Genomic DNA, 22062 nt, shown 5'->3' on the forward strand with positions numbered 1-22062 from the left:
CCCTGTAACAAACATGGTCAAAAGGGAGAACATATTCCCATACAAGTTGTCCTCTGACCTCCACAAGCACATGGCATGTGCCCCACAAAATATATACACAGAAATAGGCATAATAACTTTTAAAAATGACTTTTAAAGCCAGATAATATGGTGCACACCTTTAATCCCAGCACTCAGGAGGCAGAAGCAGGTAGATCTCTTTGAGTCTGAGACCAGCATGGTCTACATAGTCAATACCAAGGTTATATAATGAGACTCCATCTCAAAACAAACAAACAAGAAAACTTTTTAATATATAAGCTGAAGGCATGACCACAGAAAGTATCAGTCAGATTAAAAGGTCCAAAAGGTAAGCCAGTGTTCACAGGCACTGGAAAGTCTTTTACTAGAGAGGGGTAAACAAGGAGCTTCAAGAAAGGTTCTCATTCTTAATCTGGGCAACAGAGGTTTCCGTTTTTCACTAATTTCACACACTGTTTATGTATAATTCATGGTATTTATGGTATTTACACAATTTATATATACATGGTTCATTCACTTCTACACGAGTGTATGTGGGCCTGTAGAGGACATAGGTTCACTTCGATTTGTCACTCTCCACATGATTTTTAGAGACAGTGTCTCTCACTGAATGTGGAATTCTTTTTGGTTAGATCCTCTTCTAGGAGGAGGGATGTCCACTTCTTCCCCTGGTGCTGGGATTATAGTTAGGCTGCTGCTGATTGGCTTTGACATGGCTCTAGCAATGCAAACTTGGGCCCATATGCTTGTATGGTAGGCCTTTCTCCAGTAAGCAATTTCTCCAGTCTGTATGTGTAATATATAATTCTTGGACCAGAAACTCAGTACCTACTTCTTACTAAAAATACATGAAATACAGTACATACAAGGATGGTCTCTGTGACACTATTTACAACAACCAAATATTTGAATCCAAGTACAGCACGATGTATCTGTAATTCCAGTTATATGAAAAAGAAAGGCAAGCAGACCTCAACTTCTAGGGCAGCCTGAGTAACATGGCAGGTAAAATCCCATCTCAAAAGATAAGGTATACTCAGTAACAGAATGATCATCCACAACACCCTGGGCCTCATCACCAGTAAGAGAAGAAGAAGAAGAGAGGGAGGAAGTAGGGAGGAAGTGAAAAGTGGATGGAAAAAACTGAAGTTTCCATTATTGAAAAACAGATCAAATAAAAAAGGTTCTGTCCTGTAACAAACTCTACGTCTCAACAAGAACAGGGCAACTTTCAGTATAGACTAATATGAGATGTTTTCTAAGATCACAGCAAGGAGCATAAATATTTATTACTGATTTAATCAGTTAACTGTGTCTCAGAAGGGAGTAACCTAGTTAATAAGGAAGTTAAGCTGTTAAGAGGGAGACTCGAGCTGGGTGGTGGTAGCGCACACCTTTAATTCCAGCACTGGGAGGCAGAGCCAGGCGGATCTCTGTGAGTTCGAGGCCAGCCTGGTCTACTGAGCGAGATCCAGGAAAGGCGCAAAGCTACACAGAGAAACCCTGTCTCAGAAAAATCAAAAAAAAAAAAAAAAAAAAAAAAAAAAAAGAGGGAGACTTGAACACATCTATTATCTTCTGTTATCACTTATTGGAGTTCTAGATCTTCAAAACCTTTTTTTTTTTTTAAAGTTTTTCCACACAGGGTTTCTCTGTGTAAATGTGCTATCCTGGAACTTGCTTTGTATACCAGGCTAGTCTTGAATTTATGGAGATCCACTTGTCTTTGTCTCCTTGGAGCTGGGATTAAATATGTGTGAAAACCTTTTTTTAAGATTGACATTTTAATTTTTTTACTAGTCTCTCCCTCTGTGTGTGTGTGTGGGGGGAGGTGTATGTGTGTGTGTATAAGGAAACAAGCATTCAATGGCACGTGTGTAGAAGAAGTCAGAAGATAACTTTTGGGAACCGGTGCTGCTCTCTTTCCACTATGTGGGTCCCAGTAATCAAACTGAGGTCATCAGGTTTGGCAAGAAGCACCTCACGCACTAAGCCATCTCGCCTTCCCAAGATCTTATGCTTTCGAAGACAGAAACAAATTCCTCTTAAACATGCTACAGTCAAATCTTTTGCTTACTTACATTCCTTACTTTAAAAAATGAGAGATGCGGGCAGCGGTAGTGCATGCCTTTAATCCCAGCACTCAGGAGGCAGAGCCAGGCAGATCTCTGTGAGTTCGAGGCCAGCCTGGTCTACAGAGCGAGATCCAAGACAGGCACCAAAACTACACAGAGAAACTCTGTCTCGAAAAATCACACCGAAAAAAAACCAACAACAACAACAAAAAACGATTTATTTAAAAAATGAGAGATGCATGCCTTTAATCCCAGCACTTGGGAGGCATAAGTATGTGGATCTCTGTGAATTCGAGGCCAGCCTAGTCTACAGAGCAAGTTCCTGTGTTTGAAACCTGCAGCCCACATGGTAGAACTGGTTCCTACAACTTGTCCCTGGACTTCCACATACACACTGTGGAATGCACACACCATACACACAAGAAATAAAGGAATAAAAATTTATTTTTAGAAAGCCTAAAAAGAAGTCTGTGAGAAACAAACGATGTTTGCAAACAATACCCCAACCACTGTTCTACTGATACCTAACACAATGTACCAAGAACAAGGAAATAGCTGCTAAGACTTCTAAGGGTTTAAAATTGCTGTAATGGTCTGAATGTTTTGTTCCCTCACAAAAATGTTACTGAAAGGCATTCTTTAGGCAATGGTGTCTGGAGGTGGGATTTGTTGGGAGCAGTTCAGGACACAAGGGCAAGGTGATCACAAATACACTAACACCTGTACAAAGGTCTTGACACAGGAGATCTCTTTCTTTCTGACCTTCCACTCACGGCAATGCAACAAGAGTGAAAGGCTCTGCACTGTAAGCTGAAGGCCGACCTCACTACATCCTGGTACCGTCATCTTATGCAGGGCAGTCAGGGACAACTCTCAATTGCTTCTACTCTGTCTGGGCAAGTGTGCTGACTCACATCTGTAATCCCAGGACTTTGGAAGCCCTGGAGCGAGGATTAGTGAGAGTGCGAGTCTAGCGTGGGGCTACACAGTAAGTTCTAGATCAGCTTGGACTCCAGAGTTAAGATTCCATTTTCAGAACTAAAAGAAACCAAAAAGTACCACCAACAATAAAACACCCTTCCATTGAAGCAACTGTTAAAGCAACAGAAGACAGACCAAGACAGTTGCTACACAACAAAGCCTAAAACTGTACTGAACAGTTAGGCAGTGGTGGTATACCAAGCCTTTAATCCCAGAACTTGGGAGGCAGAAGCAGGTGGATCGCTGTGAGTTCAAGGCCAGCCTTGTATACAGAGTGAGTTCCAGGACAGCCAGGGCTACACAGAAAAACCATGCCTGGGGGAAGAAGAAGAAAAAAAAAAAAAAAAAAAAAAAACACAAAACTACTGAACATGTCAAATGTTTAACTTACCGGGAAACTCTCCTTTTCTGCTGCTCTGACCAAACTCCTGAAGTTGAGCTTGCTGACTGATTTGTTCCTTCTGTAAGTTTTCATACCAATGAGTTACTTCCGCTCTAAGATCTGCTACCTGGTCACTGGGATACATTTCAATAGTCATCTGAAATATAAGATGTAACTAATTAAAGACTACAAACAAACTACCAGACCCAAACAACTAACCAAAGATCTGAAAAAGAAATGTTACCAAATTAGGAAATTAAACCCTGTAACTAACCTTGTCAGGAAGTCCAGCAGGCTGACATACAACCCTTAGAGGCAAGGACTGCTTGTCACTCAGGGCTTTCAAATGACTACTAATACCAGTGCCCTCAATTTGCCATTGTCTCAGATGATATGCAAACCTACAACAACACAAAACACATACACAGAGGAGATCATTTTCAACACTTTAATATTACAGGAGTTTTTCTTTCTTTCTTTCTTTCTTTCTTTTTTTCTTTCCTTTTCTTTGGTTTTTCAAGACAAGGTTTCTCTGTGTAGCTTTGGAGCCTGTCCTGGAACTTGATTTGTAGACCGGGTTAGCCTTGAACTCAGAGATCCACCTGCCTCCGCCAAAATGGAAAAGTTCATAAAAGGATATACCAATTTTAGATTCAACATAGTGAGTTGAATTTAAAACAAATAAAATAAATAAAGACAGATAGGTAAGAATTGTTACTTAAAATAGACTCCCAGAAAAATGACTGGAGGAGAAAAACCCATTATATAAAGTTATTTAAAGGGAGTAGGAGGAGAAGCAAGAGGAAAGTAAAACAGAACCCAACACTAATCTAATAATAAAGTATCAAGTTATCATTTTTACATTTAGAAAAAAAGGATTTTAAGAAATATTTTCAGAGAAAGATATATTCTACAGAAATACCTCTGAGATATAAGAATATATTCAAATGATGTAAATCAGTTTAACAGAAAAGAGACTGATTTTATCCACAAGTGTAACAAGAACAACAAAACTGGATTAAAGACTAATTTTAGTGAGCTGGAGCGATGCTGCTCTTGCAGAGGAACTGGTGCTCGATTTTCAGCAACCACATAGTGTCCATAACCATCCATAACTCCAGTTCCAGTGGGTCTGACACCCTCTTATGGCCTCCTTGGGCCTTGGCATGTACCACATACACATATGTACATGTAGGCAAAACACTCATGCATATAAAATGAATTAAGTTCTTAAAAGGACTCTTCACTTGCCCCCAAAGGCATCTAGTATGACACAGACTAAATACTGGAAAATTCCCTAATTCATTTTCACTTGTGAAAGATAAGAGTCAGGTTCCTGAATTTAAATAAATAAATATATGAATGAATGAATGAATGTCTAAGGCTAAGCAGGAGTTCTGAAATAAAAGGAGAGAAATTAACTTATTTCCTATAAGTCAGACAATATCCAGGTCTATGACTGAACAAAAAAGGAATTAAAAAAACGCCTTGTAGTGAGTATTTCAAGTTGTAGTTTCTCCACCTGGCTTCCACTGACATTCTGACCTCCATACTTTATAGTATTCTTGCAACAAGAGGCAGGCTATCTTACACACCCTCAAGTGTTTACCAGCATTGCTGGGCTCTCTCCAGGCGAAGCCAATACAACCTTCTCCTCCAAAGGTATGATAACAAAAATGTTTCCAGAAAGTGCCTACTGCTCCTAAGAAACAAAATCACTGTGGAATGAAAATCATTGCTAAGATTAAACCTTTCTCTAAAAGGTGAATTCTTTAAGATATTACTATTATTCACTATTATACAAGCTACTTGGAATGTTTCTCTAATGTTACATTATAATAAATTTGCAACACTAAGCACATTGAGCACTTCATGTACAGGAAGAAGAGGTAAAATTTGTTAGGCAATACATAACTTTTCAGCTACTTCTTTGGATTTTTTTATTCAATTTCATGTAATTCATGGTTTACTAGTCACTCACAGATGTTCATATAATTTAACAGCAATGTTAACTTCAGCATAAAATAAATGAAGACACATAAGAAAGATATATTTTTCCACAGCAGGACAAAACTAGTATCTATGAGAAGGGATACTAGGGCTTAAATTCCATAAACTGATGAAAGGAACTACTTTGGAAACGAAAATTAAGGCCTTTCGGATTTATGATAAATACTGGTAAAATTACAATGTACAAGACCTAAGGATGTGTGCTAACATGCCAGTTTGCTGCTCTATACAGCACAAAATTCTTCAATAAATAATTTAGAATATCATCAACAGCAAAACATACCTAATATGAAACAAAGCAATTACAGGAGACTTTTCCCCCAAATAATATCTTAGTGCAATATTTGAGTTATACAACAAGTTTATATTGACTTTTTAATTAATTTGAATGAGACCACATTTGCTTTATTTTTATTTTTCTAAAGTGGTAAAGGTTCTGAGGCTCTGATGTTTCTGTACAAAAGTTCAAGAGTTCTCTTATACATTCTTCAAAAATACAGGAATTGTTTAAGTAAATTTCTACAAACTATAATCAATCATAACAGAATCTTACACTATATGAATTATGTATACATATTATAAAAAATGTGTAGGATTATCTTTCTTACCCAGTATTTCCTTTAAGTTCAATAAAATGTCAAAAATATAAATTGCATGTGATTTTATCAATATCAAACTAAGATCTGAAGTTGAAAGAAGTTATAATTTTAAAAAATTTTCAACACAGTTCTTAGTACTTTTACTTTAATACTCATCGTTAAATGACTTTTAACAAAACAGAATTTTGTAATTAAAACTATCTACTCACCTTTCATTTCGGTTGATATATTCATAAATGTTAATTTGCTTTATTTCTGTATTACACAGGGTATGTCTAAATTAATTATACAGATATTCATTAACACAGAAAGTTTTGGTCATGTTTCCATGGTAAATGGAAATTCAAAATTAAAATACTCTCTCCTAGTCCAGGAAGAAAAAAAAAAACAGCAAATGAAACAAATGATTCAACTGGATAAAATATGAAAGGTTATATGATGCTGTTGGGGAGAGCTGCAGTGTAACTTGTCTCAGTGTTAGTGTTCCTGCCTCTTCAGTCATAATTAATACCTCTATAGAAACAGAATTCTGTCCTGAGTTTCTTATTCATGCATAACTGCTAAGAGCCTCAAGATTTGAAAATCTATATATTTATGAGAGTATTATACTGCCTTTTCAATGGCAAAATGATACCTAAGTTTCTTTAGCAACTATTTCCATTACAACCCATTTAGTTTGAGTAAATTATGTTTCCTAGGTGCTCGTGATAAGAACTTTAAGAATACATTTAGACATGTTAACAATAAAAATACTGAAATTTATTCATGTAGTACAGTGTAACAAAATTACCTTCTCCTAAATGCTTCCAGATGTGTCTTCAGCATAAGCAATCCTCTTTCTATAACTGTGAGACTTGAGTGTGATTCTTGTTCAAGACTGCTAGAAGCTATCATAAGACTTTCCATGCACTTGCTAATAAATTCTTGCTCCTTTTCCAAACCCGTTTTACCTGAAACCCAGATGTATATTCATTACGGTTTAACATTTTTATTTACCTGTATTAAATATAATGAACCAAACTGAAGTTTAATCAAATCTCCTCACATAAAAAAGTACTTATTAGAACTGGGAGTGGTGGTACATGCCTGTTAGTACAGCACTCAGGAAACTGAGGCAGAAAGATTGAGAATCTAAACCAACTAGGGATACATAGCAAGACTGAGTCTCAGAAAAAGCAATACAGGCTGGTGAGATGGCTCAGAAATTAAGATCACGGGCTGCTCTGCCAGAGGGCTCAGGTTCAGTTCTTAGCACCCACAGGAACCACCTGGAACTGCAGTTCCAGGACATCTGACGACCTCTCATGGCCTCTGTGGCACTGAAGACACATGCCACACATACACACATTCAGACAAACACTTATATACATAAAATAAAAAGTCCCCCCGAAACATTTTAAAGAAACAAAAAGAGAAAACTTTCAAATTACTTACCATTAATGTAGTAGGAGTTAATATACTGAATAGCGGCTCGACTGACATCACCTGATTGTGCTCTTAATGCAATACCCCAAAATTGGTCCATACCACACAGCTAAGGATTAAAGATAAAACATTTTTAAATTATTTGTTAAATGATGACAGATTATCAGATTAAAATATCAAACGTGAAATTAAACATTAAACTTAATATTTTACAAAGTATTAAGAGGGCAATTTATTGTATTTGAACATTATATAATATAATCATCATTATCAACAACCACAAAAACTTACGAACTTCCTCAGGTAATGAAGTATTTTTAAAGCCCATTGTATTTATTTATAAAGCATGGAAACAATATGATTGCACCGGGCTTAATCCCAGTTAAGAACACTGGATATTCTTCTAGAGGTCCTGAGTTTAATTCCCAGCACCCACATGGAGGATCACAACCATCTGTAATGGGATCTGATTGCCTCTGTTATGTGCACGAAGACAGAGCACATATGTACATGAATAAGTAAATCTTAAAAAAAAAAAGCCCCACATCACTAAAAAAGAAAAAGCAATAGTAGGAAGATAGGAAAGAACACAGTAGCTATAAACAAAATTATTACTTTGTGAGACAACATCTCATGTAATCCAGGATGGCCTTGAATTCACTATGTAGCCAAGAGTGAAACTAAATTCCTTATCCTCCTTTTTCTACCTCCCAAATCCTGAAATTACAGGTGTGCACAACTTTCCTTGCTTGGTTTATGTGGCACTACTACTAAAACCTAGGGATCTGTGCCTGCTAGGAGACCAGTCTACAAACTAAGCTACATCACCAGCTCTAAAATGACTCTTTATAATATAGGTTAATAACCATTTTCTCCTGATATAAAAACAAACTTAACTGCAAATAATACTACAAAAATTAAAGGCTACTAATTAGCTGACCAGAAGAATGTTCAACAAGGAAGACCTTTAAATAAGTTTATTTTAGAAAAATATAGGAACAATCATCCAAATACATTGCAGCCATCCAATCTGGGAAGGGGAACATTTTAAAGCCAAAGATAAGACTAGAAGTTTGTAGGAATGTGCAGTTAATTAGTGATCTATGTAGATTATTCCAGAAGGAAAAAAAATCACTGTAAATTACATATATAGTATTATATTCTGCTATAAAAGAGCTAATAACTTAGCTATGGCAAACAGCACACATATTGGACATCAGAGCTAGTGAAATGGTTCAGTGCACAGAAGTGCTTGCTGCCAAACCTGTGGACTGACTTAGCTATACCAGGATACATGGGGTAGAAGCAGGCTGACACCTATAAGTTGTTCTCTGACTTCCAGAGAAGCACAAGTGTGAGCACTACAAATAAATGTTTTTTAAAGTCATTTCACACAAATTAAGTCTTTCATACAATACTTGATTATGTTTTCCAGGAGCTGCAAAAAGAATAACAGAACAGGCACTTTTTCTCCTAAACAAATCACAGAGCAAATAACAAGACGAAAGCATACTTTTCTTAGGCAAATAAAACAAAACCACAACACCAAACTTGCTTTAAAAGCCAAAATATGAAACATTTAAAGCTTGAAATAATAGGCGGTGGATGTGCACGCCTTTAATCCGAGCACTCCAGAGGCAGAGGCAGGCAGATCTCTGTGAGTCTGAGACCAGTCTGGTCTACAGAGCGGGTTCCAATACAGCCAGGGCTACACAGAGAAACCCTGTCTGGGGGGCGGGGCACAACACTTGAAATAAAATTAAACTATCATAGTCAAAGTTTATAGAAAGTTACCTTGGTAATCTAATCTGAAGACAAGCAAACTCTCACAAAGTGATTAAGTTCAGCCTTACCTCAGAGTTGGAACCACCATCATAGGCACTAGTAGCCAATCGAGCCAAGTTACACAGATGCTGAAACAGGTTTAAGCCGGTCATGCTGATTGTTTCAGGTTTTAGCTGGGGCATCTTAAGGAAAAAATGATTTTATTTTATTACATTATTAATTTTACAAAAGACAACATAAAAGGAATATTATCAAAAAAGATTTGGCGATAACTTAAACATTTAAATAAAATTCTATTCGTGCAAAGCCTGAAGAGATGTGTGCTTCAAACAGACACACCTACCTGATGTGTACTTCAATTATAAACACACACACACACACACACACACACACAAATCAAGAGAAGTAAATAAAAACGTTCTGTCATCTATTAAATACTATGACTTTATACATTTACAAGATATGTAGCTCAATGCAGTATTAAAGGACAAAATTTATGATAAATACAATTCTATCTGTACCTTAACCTAAAACTCATTCATTACACTGTAACAGAGACATTATGAATTTGCAGGGAACTTTTCTAATCTCAAGAAAAAAGGCATTAAGAAAATGGGAGGAAGCCGGGCGGTGGTGGCGCACGCCTTTAATCCCAGCACTCGGGAGGCAGAGCCAGGCGGATCTCTGTGAGTTCGAGGCCAGCCTGGACTACCAAGTGAGTTCCAGGAAAGGCGCAAAGCTACACAGAGAAACCCTGTCTCGAAAAACCAAAAAAAAAAAAAAAGAAAATGGGAGGAAAAAGAAACTTATTTTTCAGATAGTCTCATGCAGCCTAGGTTGACTTCCAACTTCCTTTGTTGAACACCTGATCCTCTTTCCCCAACCTCTCAAATGTTGAGATCATAGGCATGTACCACAACCAACACACATCTGTTTTAACAATCATTGCTGTGAATGTTACAGTTTATATAGAAATGACAACATGCAACATCTGATTATGGTGAACAGAAACACAGACAATACTATCACCATTATACCTCTTACAAGGCCTTCCCAAGTAGCTAACAAATGTGGGTATTAGCTTATAGTTGGCCAAAAGACAGACTGACATTATGGGAATTTAACTCAAGAAGACTCAAAGACTTACATCTTATACTTGTTATGAGCACACATTTCAAACTGACAATCATTTTTAAAAATAAACACCCAAAGACCAACATTTGTGATTAGTGCCATCCTTAAACATTATTCTAATTGCTCTAAATTCTTGAATAAATAGATTATATTTATAAATAAACTAAATTTACACTTAGTTAAAAACAAAAGGTAACATGACAGGAAAATTTGAATCGGAAAACTTATATAAATAAGGATCACCAAAAACGGATGCATTTGTTCCATTTAAAAGCTATGGAGAAGAAAGAAAGACTAAGACAAAGAATGTTACAGAAGTCATTCTTCAAGGGCTTAAAATGCATACAGGAAGATATAAAAACAGAACTTCTAAGATGTGAAATTACCTTCTCCAGGAAAAGATGTTTATAGGTTTCCATTCCCATTGCATGTTGGTCTTTACTTCGAACTTGATTTAAAAACCAATGAAGTGCATCATCATAGCATTCAGAATCTTCTACTAAACAATGCCATAAGATGTCGACTTGCTCTAAACTTAACCCTAAACAGAAATGATAAATTTTGTACTTCATTAATTTTCAAGGGAAGGTGAGAAATAGGATACTGCTACATAGTTCATTCTGGCCTACAACTTGAATTCTACCTGCCTACACCTTCCAAGTGATAAAATATTGAGTATGAAGTTAATGAAATAGTGACTTACCACATCTGGCTTCTGTCTTATAAGTTATGTAAAAAACAATTTTTGGACACATGTGTATATATAGTTTGTTTTTCATAAAATACACATATGTTGTAATTACTAGCTCAGTATTAATTCCTTATGATTTTCATAATTCCTTATGATGTCTGGAAATTTGAATCAGGATTATACAGAACATTTTGGTCCTAATTCATTATACTAAAAGCAGCTAGAGCCAAATATGTATGTAAAGCAGCAGCTAGCTGAAAGCATACCCTTTTTTTTTTTTCCGAGACAGGTTTCTCTGTGTGGTTCTGGTTGTCCTAGAATTTGCTCTGTAGACCAGGCTAGCCTAGAACTCAGAGATCTTCCTGCCTCTGCCACCCAAGTGCAGGAATTAAAGGTGAGTGACACCACTGCCTGGATAGCTGACAGCAATTTACAAAAAGTATTTTAAAAGAAACTGCACTATGGGGCTGGAGAGATGGCTAAGTGGTTAAGAGCACTGACTGCTCTTCCAGAGGACCCGGGTTCAATTCCCAGCACCCACATGGCAGTTCACAATTGTCTGTAACTCCAGTTCCAGGGGACCCAACACCCATGGCAAAACACCGATGTACATAAAATAAAGATGAGAGAGAGAGAGAGAGAGAGAGAGAGAGAGAGAGAGAGAGAGAGAGAGAGAAGAAATTGCACTAACATTTGCTATCAAAGCAGAAATATCAGAGCTGGAGACATGACTCAGCAGTTTAAGAGCACATACAACTCTTCCAGAGGACCCAGAACCCACATGAATTAGCTTACAATCACCTATACCTCCAGAGGACATCTCTGGCCTCTGTGGGGACCCACACATAGATGCACATACCCACACATAGATATATACAACATACACATAATTAAAAATGAAATAAAAACAAAATATTACATATGGATAATCTTACATAATTAAAAACACACAACTTGAAAACAGTCGTCTAGCTGGGGATGTAGCTCATTAGTGCATGATGAGGCCCCTGGGTTTAATCTTCGGCAACACCAAAAAAAGGAAAGTATTCTAGAAGAGTCATACAAGTAGGTCAAAAGGATTGTGTCAGGTTTGTAAAATGTGAATACATCACTGTATTATGGTAACAATTGGCTTGAAACTTAAAATTCTTCTATCTTATGGACAGGATTACCTGTCTTACCTGGAGACAAGCAATCACAGACATTTTGAGGATTCAATTCTAAATTGAGGATCACAAGAGTAGAAAGCATATCCAAAGGCTGTCCATAGGAGATAAAGCCACTGTTTCTATAAACTATGGGAAAATCCTTATGAGCACAAAGCAAGCATGCAGCAAATGATGAAATACAAAGGATTAAGTTTGCCAGATCCAGATGACATATACATAGTACTCTGACCCAAAAATCAAAGGATTTCCAAATATAACAAGGAAAAACAAATATAAATCTCTGTAGAATGAAAGAGAAAACATTATAGGCAATCACAAGTCTGAATATGCTTTAAATAAAGAAACAAAACAAAACAGACAATTCAAAGGATTTTTAACTTAATGAGATCACCCAAAGCCTACTGTGGTTTCCTACACTCTGGGGGTGGGCATGAAAAAATAGGAATGACCAAACTCTCCTACTAAGAAATCAAATGACATTTACCTAAGTATCAATATACTCTGAAATGTTTTACGTCTTCAGCAACTATAATCTTAGCACTCAGGTCATAAGACAAGAATTTCAAGTTCAAAGCCAATTAATGCTATACAAGCAGTTTAGGACAACCAGCCATACAGTGAAACTCTGTCTCAAAAATCACATATAGTGTTGTAGATTATTTTCTAAGAAGAACGTGTGTTGCTCAGAGCCAACATGAGAGCTGAAAAGATGGCTCAGTGGTGAAGAGTGCTTGCTGCTCTTAGAGAAACAGTTCAATTCTAAGCATCAACACTGGGCAGTGCAAAACTGCCTCTAATTAAAGCTTCAGGAGATCTAATGCTCTCCTCAAGCCTTGGTGGGCACCAGCACACATGTCTGTATGTCTGTCTGTCTGTGTCTCTGTCTCTCTCTCACTTGTCTGGAAAACCAAAATAAATAAATAAAATAGGAATTAAAATAAATCTTAAAAGGTAAGAGGTAACATAAACTACAGATAATGCTTAGTATAAGTTATTAAACAATTTAGGCTGTTAAAAAGGAAAAAAAAAGAACAAGATAATAAAGTTAAAAGATTCCACAAAATAAAAACTATTATGGTTAATTATAGTAAATTACATAATTAGATGTATTAGAGTACCAAGTATAATTAAACATCACTACACTATATTTGTAATACTATTATTCTCTGGGAGGAGTGGGGTTTTGTTGTTGCTGTTGTTGTTGTTTTTGGCTTTTTTATCTAGACAGCAACTAAATTTTTTATAGAGAAGCTATACTGCATAAAATAAACACAAAACTTAGCAATTATCAGAAATTATTTATACTGATCTTATTTGTTTTATTTCCTATCTCCATATAAGATATTATATTTTGTTTCTTTTTGTTTTTAGTCATAGTGGGGTACAATAACCTTATAAAACAAAACAGAAATATTCTATAAAAAAGATGTTATATTTTTGAAATCTGTTGGTATTCCAATGTTAGATGAACATCTTATAGTCTAAATGTGAAGGAATTACAGACTTAAACCAACAAGAGAAACACATGGTCTAGCATAGATTAAGGACATTTTAAAAAGTGATGATGCTCTGTCCTCTCTACCCTGAGAGCAGCTCTCCTGCCTTGGCCCCTCGCCGCTGAAAATGTATGCCTGCTCCAAGTTCATCTCCACCCACTCCTTGAGGAGCACCTCTCAGCAGCTGAGTGGAGTTGAACCAACCACAGATGCGGACAGATGAGGACCCCAGCAGCTTGGCAATCCCTCGACCTCTGACCTCACTCATCCCTAGCTGCAGCTTCCAAACTAGCGTCATTTTTAGGGACATCAAAACAGCCGCCAAGTTCATTGGGGCTGGGGCTGCTACAGTTGGGGTGGCTGGCTCTGGGACTGTGACTGTTTGGGGGAGCCTCATCATTGTCATGCCAGGAACCCTTCTCTGAAGCAACAGCTCATCTCCTATGCAGTTCTGAGCTTTGCCTCTCAGAGGCCATGGGGCTCTTCTGCCTAATGGTGGCCTTTCTCATCCTCTTCGCCATGTGAAGCAGCTGTCTCCACTTCCACCTCCCACACATAGTTCTTTCATGTCCCGTCTGCGCAGTGTGTTCCTTTTCCTGTACCTCCCCAGGAAAGTGCTTGGCTCAGGGTTTGACAGAAAGAGGACAAATAAATACTGTATTAATGGGAAAAAAAGTGATGATGACATATTTCAGGCAAACAACTATCAGTTTGACCATTTTAACTAAAGCATATGAAAGACACCGTTTAACAAATGAAGCTATTCTGACATGGTGACATGAAAAGGAAAAGCCAGCATCAGTGTAATCAGAAAAAGAGCGTTAGTTAACAAAATCCAGATTCCTCTTCCATGTAAGAAGAGCCGTCATGCAGACCTGGCCTCATTCTTAAATCTACAAAAGCAACTTGTACTTGGGCGAGGGCGAGGGCGAGGGCGAGAGGGCGAGGGCTAGAGGGCGAGAGGGCGAGGGCGAGAGGGCGAGGGCGAGAGGGCGAGAGGGTGAGAGGGCGAGAGCGAGAGGGCGAGGGCGAGAGGGCGAGGTCGAGAGAGAGAGAGAGAGAGAGAGAGAGAGAGAGAGAGAGAGAGAGAGAGAGAGAGAGAGAGAGATTATCAATGAAATAGCTTACATGACTTGAAATGTAACTGGAGTTTCCAAATACCACCTATGAACCCAAGTAATTTTAGGAAAAATTAACCCAAAGAATAAAGTTTGTGGCTGTTTTTAACTAAAATTACAAGATTCCAAAAATAGTGATGAAAGATATAGTTACTCTAAAGTGTTATTTTCTCCTATTCCCAATATTTTACTTTAAGATGAGTCCTTTACCACTTGAGAAACACTTGAAAGCAGTGAAGCCAGAAAGGGAATTTATCATGGCCATGCTTATACTATAAAAACGTCCACAAGAAGCCGGGCGGTGGTGGCGCACGCCTTTAATCCCAGCACTCGGGAGGCAGAGCCAGGTGGATCTCTGTGAGTTCGAGGCCAGCCTGGGCTACCAAGTGAGTTCCAGGAAAGGCACAAAGCTACACAGAGAAACCCTGTCTCGAAAAACCAAAAAAAAAAAAAAAAAAAAAAAAAAAGTCCACAAGAAAATATCAATAGTAAATGTTTATTCAATAGTGTTAGCACAAAGAAGTAAAAATTATTATGAAAAGTCATGGGGATTCTGTACTTGAAATGTCTACAAAAATGTTCTAATGGAATATCTAATGCCAGCATCTAGGGAAGGGATGCAAGTCAGGGATGTAGAGCCCACATGGAGGAGAGAATTGATTCCTTCACGGTGTCCTGTGATCTCCTCATGCACCCTTAAACAGGCACATGCATGTACAAGCACAAACAAATGTAAGAAAAATTAAAATCTTACTGAAATGATCAGGTGATCCCAGAGTTGAAAATACACAAGTTAGGAACTGAAGTCGAACTTGAACTTCGGCACTATGGCTGTACCTACAAAGAACCATTCACAGAATTAACAGAAGCCCCAATTCTTCTTTTTTCATGGTTTTTTGAAACAGGTCTTCATACTGTAGATGAAAAATGGCCTTGAACTCAAGGCAATCATCCTGCTTCACCATGCCAATCACTGGGATTACAGGTCTTAGGCTACCACACTCAACAAGATCCTACATCTTACAGTAAGATATTTAATGTTCCTAATCATAACATAGGCCAAAAAAGCAGAAATTCTATAAAGTTTATACAATGCCCCTTTGTCTTAATTATACAACTGTATGCATTAACAAGTTCATGAAAATTTTTAGGATATAACAAAACTTATTTTCAAGTTAGCTATTTTTTTAAGCCTTTAAAAAAATTTAATTTCTTTTATTTAATGTGCATAAATGTTTGCTCGTGCTCACAGAACTTAGAAGGGCATCAGATTCCCTCATCCTGGACATACAGATCTTTATAAGCCACCATAAACCTAGGTCTTCTGTAAGAGCAACCAGTACTCAATCACTGAGCCATCTCTCCAGGATTCAAGTTAGTTTTTTTTAAGTATGTAAATAAAAAACTCAAAAGGGAAAAAAAAAGTATGTGAGAAATCATCAATAAACAAAAGAAATGGTATTTTAAAATTATATGATATCCACATAAATTAAAAGTTAATAAATGAAAGACTACATGGTCCATCTGTACTAATATCTTATACAAAGTTGATGCTACGAATTTTATTTCAAATCTAAAAATTAACTAAACAAAATTTAATTGTAATGTAAGAGTTGCTATGAGCCTGTTCAGTAAATGAGCTCACATAGTTTTCTAGGAACAGAGTTTTTATGCATCTGCAAAACACCACATTCTAAGGAAAGGGAAGATTTTGACAATGACCCCAATGTAACCAGTCTGAATACCACAAATAAGAGTTCTGAATGTTACAGATAGAAAAGGGGTCACTGAAAGGTCAGGGACAGTGTAGGGAGTGAGAGTAACAATTGGATTTTCATTTGAAGAGCCCTTCAGCAACCCAGTGAACTGTGTTTTGAAGGACCAGTTTCTATGATCAGAGTTCTTACCTCTGTTACAGAACAAAAGACACATTGCACACTGCTCAAATTGCTTTGCCAACATATAGCAGCTGCCAACCTAAACTCTAATCTATAACCCAGTTAACAGATAATTCCAACAACCTTGTAATAGAAATGCTTATAATTTTCTACTAAGTGCAAAATTTCAACAGTGTCATAAATGTCACTATTAGAGATTGAAGGTTAGAAGTTTTGGCCGTGGTGGCGCATGCCTTTGATCCCAGCACTTGGGAGGCAGAGGCAGGTGGATCTTTGTGAGTTCGAGCCAGCCTTGGTCGACAAGGCAAGTTCCAAGACAGCCGGAACTATTATACAGAGAAACCTGTCTCAAACAAACAAACAAAAAACTACAACAGTGGTTCTCAATGTTCCTAATGTTTGGACCCTTTAATACAGTTCCTCATGCTGTGGTGACGGCCAACCATAAAATTACTTTCTTTGCTACATTATAACTATAATTTTGCTACTCTTATGACTCATAATTATCTGTGTTTCCAAACGGTCTTAGTAGATCCCTGTGAAAGGGTCGTTTAACCCTAACAGGGGTTGCCACGACCCATAGGCTGAAAAGTGCTACTCTGAAGACTAAGGTCATGGGGTACCTTTTCTGCTCTTCAGTGGCTATTTAATGTATCGGTGCTTCTTTGTGAAAAGGAGAACAGCTGGAGACAGGAGGAAAGGCAAAGTAGGAAGCAACTCACAACCTAAGACGCTATCGAGATAAATTCAAGGCCTTTAGTATCTTCTAGCCTTTAAATAAACAGGAATTTTGTAGCAGAGGCATTATAAATAGAGAGGAATGGAATTTATGGGCTTTGCTTTTCATGGCTTTCTTAACCTTTTTTACACACCCTACAACCATCTACCAGGGGCAGCATCATGCCCAGTGCGCTGGGCCCTCCCACATTAGTCATTAAAGAAGTTCCCCTACCCCAACAACATGTCCCAAGGCCAGCCAGTTAACAACAATTTCTCAAGCCAGGTTCCCTCTTCCCAAATGACTTCAGTTTGAATCAAGTGACATCATGCAAGCATAAGGATTGATCTTTGATTCCCCAACACCCATGTAAAGAGCCACATAATCTGAGCTCTAGACCAGCTGGTCTACAGAGTGAGTTGCAGGACCTTCAGGGTTACACAGAGAAACACTGTCTCGACAAACCAAAAAAAAAAAAAAGGAAAGGAAAGAAAAGGCAGGGAAGGGAATCCATGTCTGTGCACTTACAATCCAGAATCTAGAACAGAAGATGTGGAGACTAGAGAATCTAGTGGGGCTGACTATTGAGACATCCTAATCCACCAGCAAAATCCTATCTTAAAAATACAGTAGACAGTTCGAAAGGAACACTCCTTGAGGCTGACCTCATCTCCCCTCCCCACACGCACCCATACCTGTTAACATACACATACACAACATAAATAAAAAGTAAACAAGTAACATAAACCACCCTCTTTGGAGTTTTAATACCAAAATAGGTAAGTCTTTTATCTAAGGAACCCTGGGACTCAAGAAATTTGCTAATATGCTTGTGTAAGAAATGAATTTCCCTTCCTATCCAACAGTATTTCCCCTCCCCCCTTGGCCAAATCTCAACGTTTCTATATTATAATCCCCATAAGGGGTGAAAAATGCCCCAAATTCATGAGATCAGTGTGCTTTTAAAAATGAATATTATCACACAGCCTGGAGAAATAGAGAACGTACACTAAGGCAGCCCAGATAATACCTCTCTACTCTGAATATGAAAGAATATACTGATGGCAATGTGTAGTACTTAACACGAAGAGTTCTAGCCTGGTGAGATTTCATCACTAAGAGAGTATTCTAAAGTTAAGGTCAAATCAGCCTCGATTTTCAGGCCAAGAAAATCCTGCTTGAAAAGTAAATAAAATAAAGATTATACACTACTCAAGACATAAATCCCAGCTCCATTCTTCACTACATGTGTGGCCTTGGGTAAGTTATCTATTGTTTCCTCTTTAGTGCTCTTATTTGTAAAAGGAGACTGTTTTGCTCAAATGGGCTGCTGTACATCTTTAAAAGATTGGCAGTTAATTCTTTTATTGATTACTGTGTACAAGTATAAGAAGATGATGATGTGTGCACACCACTCATGCAGTTGTAAGGGGACAGATGACAATATTCATCAATCACTCTCCACCCTATCTTTTTCCAGACAAGGTCTCTAGGGCTAGAGATGGCTCAATGGTTAAGAATACTGCCTGCTCTTCCAGAGGACCTGGATTCAATTCCCAGCATGTGTTTGGTAGAGTTCACAACTATCTGTAACTCTAGTTTCAGGGAATCCTATGCCCACTTCTGGCCTCTGTGGACACCAGGCATGAAAGGAATGCATACAAATCTCATGGGTGTACATGAAGGCAGAACTTTATGTGCAAACACATAAAGTAAAATAAACAACTTAAAAATATATTTACAAACTTTAAAATAAAAATATTACTACATTAGAAAAACACTAACCCTTTCTGGAGAATGTTTACTTTTAACTAACAATAATGACTTCCAATTAATTTGAGTAGTTAAAGTTAACCAAGTTCCAAGTAAAACAACCAAACTTTACTAAGAATTATGGGAATAATATCATGAAAATCTTGTAACATAATGTCTTTGATTTTTTTCCTCTTACAATTTTACATAAAAAGTTACTTTTTACATGTTAATCAAAGAAAAGAAAGCAGAAAATTATCTATCAAAGGACAAGAAATCATGTAACCTACTCGAAAAAGTACTTACAATGCATGCTTCTGTCTTCCTTCTCTGATACCTTGAATGTAATACACCAGATTGTCAAAGAAAAGCTTCATCATGTTCAGTTCTTTTTCTGCCCACCTGGCCCAATAAGAAGAAAATAAAAATTTTTACAAGGGAAAGGGCCCGAGAACAAAAGATACGCCTGAAATGGAGAAAGTGTAAGAAATCTTCAAATGTATAAGTTGTTGTTTTGATTTGGTTTGGCTGTTTTTCAAAACAGGGTTTCTCTGTGTAGCTCTGACGGTCCTGGAACTTGTTCTATAGAATAAGCTAGCCTCAGACTGTTGGGATTAAAGACATGTCATGCCCAGCTGACAGCATAACACCTTTAGTCCAAGCACATGGGAGGCAGGTCCACCTCTATGAATCCATGGCTAGCATGTTCTATTTAACAAGTTTCAGGCTAGCCAAAGTTATATAATAAGACCCTGTTACAAAAAACATATTTTTTCTTTTTTTTTTTTAATTGGGCTGGAGAGATGGCTTGGTGGTAAAGAGCACTGGCTACTCTCCTTAAAGAACCCCAGGTTCAATTTCCAGCAACCACGTAGCAAAACAGCCTAAGAGATTAGAGAGTGTGACAGATATATGATAGACCAACTGCTGAGGAACTGGTAACAGTTAGGCACAAGAGCTCAGAGCTTTTTCCTACCAGAGCATTACCCTTGAAAGAACTGTTTTAGCATTCATTAATCCTGACTCCTCCGTAAGGACAAGGGAACAGTAAGGTAGTGGTAGGATGCTCACTATAAGATGATTTTGTACCATATTCTAGTGATAGGAAAACTAACAGAAGGTGAGCGTTTATTTTATTGCAGATCTTTTTCAGGAGGTCTCTGCAGTAGTCACATATAATAAAAACGTTCTCCTAGAGTTAAAGCATCAAATGCTACAGTATTGTTCTCAAACTACAAAGAAAACAAATCTACTAATAAATAATGTTCACAAGGTTAAAAGACAGAAAAGGGGAGCAAAATATTTAAATTATGAAACCCAACTTTTTCCCTTAGGCTCAGCAAAATATACTACAAAGCCTAATAATATTATTTTCAAAAAAATCTTAAAAAGTATTTTGTATCTCTTATTCACTTACATTGTAATCCAATGTGTATCATAACTGCTACCAAACTGCTGAAAAGTACCAAACAGTTTTGGAAGAAGACGAAGTGAAATCACTACTGATCTGAAACAGTAAAAGCACATATTCATAGAATAAAACAAGTAACTCTAGATTGTCACAGATACCCAGTCCTTAAGAATCTTAAAAGTTCTCAATGTACTTTACATATAAATATACCCTTACAAAAATAATTGTTTTTAATGTCTTTATATTTTTAGGCAAAAATTCAAGTTTCAAATTTCCAAACCAAGACTTATAATAAGACTTAGGGAGCAGGTGAGGTAATGTACGTCTTTAATCCCAGCGCTCAGGAGACTGTCAGTTCAATGCTAGCCTGGTCTACAAATGAGTTCCAGGCCACTCAGGGCCATACAGAGAGAACCTGTCTCAAAACAAACAAAAAACCCAACTAAACAAAGTAAAAATATCTGGTTCAAATCCAAGGTGAAAGAGACTTTTAAAGTATATATATATATATATATATATAAAATAAACTTTATGATAGTTATCACTTTTCCCAAATTACTATATTATTTACATAAAAACGGATCCTCACTGCCTCATAAACAATGTTTCTTAAACAAAGTGCACTTCATATTCTAAAGATCAACGTGAAAGGAGAGGGAGTCACTCTGCTGAGGAGATGCCTCAACCGAAGAAGGTCTGACCTTTGGGTTGGGAGAGAGCTCAATAACACACATCTGCCTAACATTAGTGAAGTCCTGGGGAATGCCCACTGTGTGTGCAGTAAAGGCAGCAGGAGGTTTCTGTACAACACCCTTTGTTTTATACATGAAAAACTACACAAATATACTAAATACAGTTGCCTTTAATTTTTTTTGGAGGGGGGAGGGGGGGTTTCAGACAGGGTTTCTCTGTGTAACCCTGGCTGGCCTGGAACTCACAGTGAACCACCTGCTTCTACCTCATGAGTGCTGGTATTAAAGGCATACACCACCACCTGGCTATAGTTGCTTTTAAAATAAGCCAAAGAAATTAAAGACAAGATTTTCAAGGAATATAAAAATATAAAATGGCACATAAAAGTATGAAGGCAGAAAAAAAGCAAAACAACTGAAAAAGAAAACAGTATTTAATGGAACTAGAGAGGAATACACCACACTGGTATAAACTAAAGAGTAAAGGAACAGTAATAAAAATAATGTCTAATGACATCTAAGAACTAAGTGAAAACTTTAAATAAATATTTAAGACTTATAAGTGTTTTGAAATAGTCAAACATGTTTTCCAATAGAACGGCTCAGTAAGAAAAAAATTACTTATTGAACAAGCCTGATCACCTGAGCGATAACCTATGAGCCACTAGTCCTGGTTTACGTGCTGGGCATTAAACCTAGGTTTGT

General features: G+C 37.3%; 1 protein-coding gene and 1 pseudogene across 4 annotated transcripts in view; one reads left to right on the forward strand and one right to left on the reverse strand.

Annotated features, from left to right (window-relative positions):
- Usp34 (ubiquitin specific peptidase 34) overlaps nt 1–22062 on the reverse strand; it is a 191773-nt gene that overhangs the window by 93394 nt on the left and 76317 nt on the right. For all 4 annotated transcript variants that reach the window (XM_052734681.1, XM_052734680.1, XM_052734682.1 and 1 more), the window contains 9 exons: nt 20672–20761; nt 19561–19656; nt 15641–15723; nt 10799–10953; nt 9347–9460; nt 7503–7602; nt 6859–7018; nt 3734–3860; nt 3469–3616 (listed from right to left, as the gene is read on the reverse strand). In XM_052734681.1, the coding sequence (XP_052590641.1) occupies nt 3469–3616; nt 3734–3860; nt 6859–7018; nt 7503–7602; nt 9347–9460; nt 10799–10953; nt 15641–15723; nt 19561–19656; nt 20672–20761 (1073 nt within the window). The remainder of the gene's footprint in view (nt 1–3468; nt 3617–3733; nt 3861–6858; nt 7019–7502; nt 7603–9346; nt 9461–10798; nt 10954–15640; nt 15724–19560; nt 19657–20671; nt 20762–22062) is intronic.
- Nucleotides 10962–15328, forward strand: LOC128108292 (ATP synthase F(0) complex subunit C2, mitochondrial-like; annotated as a pseudogene).

Source organism: Peromyscus californicus, unplaced genomic scaffold (assembly GCF_007827085.1).
Source record: "Peromyscus californicus insignis strain IS unplaced genomic scaffold, ASM782708v3 Scaffold_13__1_contigs__length_99412109, whole genome shotgun sequence".
Taxonomy (NCBI): domain Eukaryota; kingdom Metazoa; phylum Chordata; class Mammalia; order Rodentia; family Cricetidae; genus Peromyscus; species Peromyscus californicus.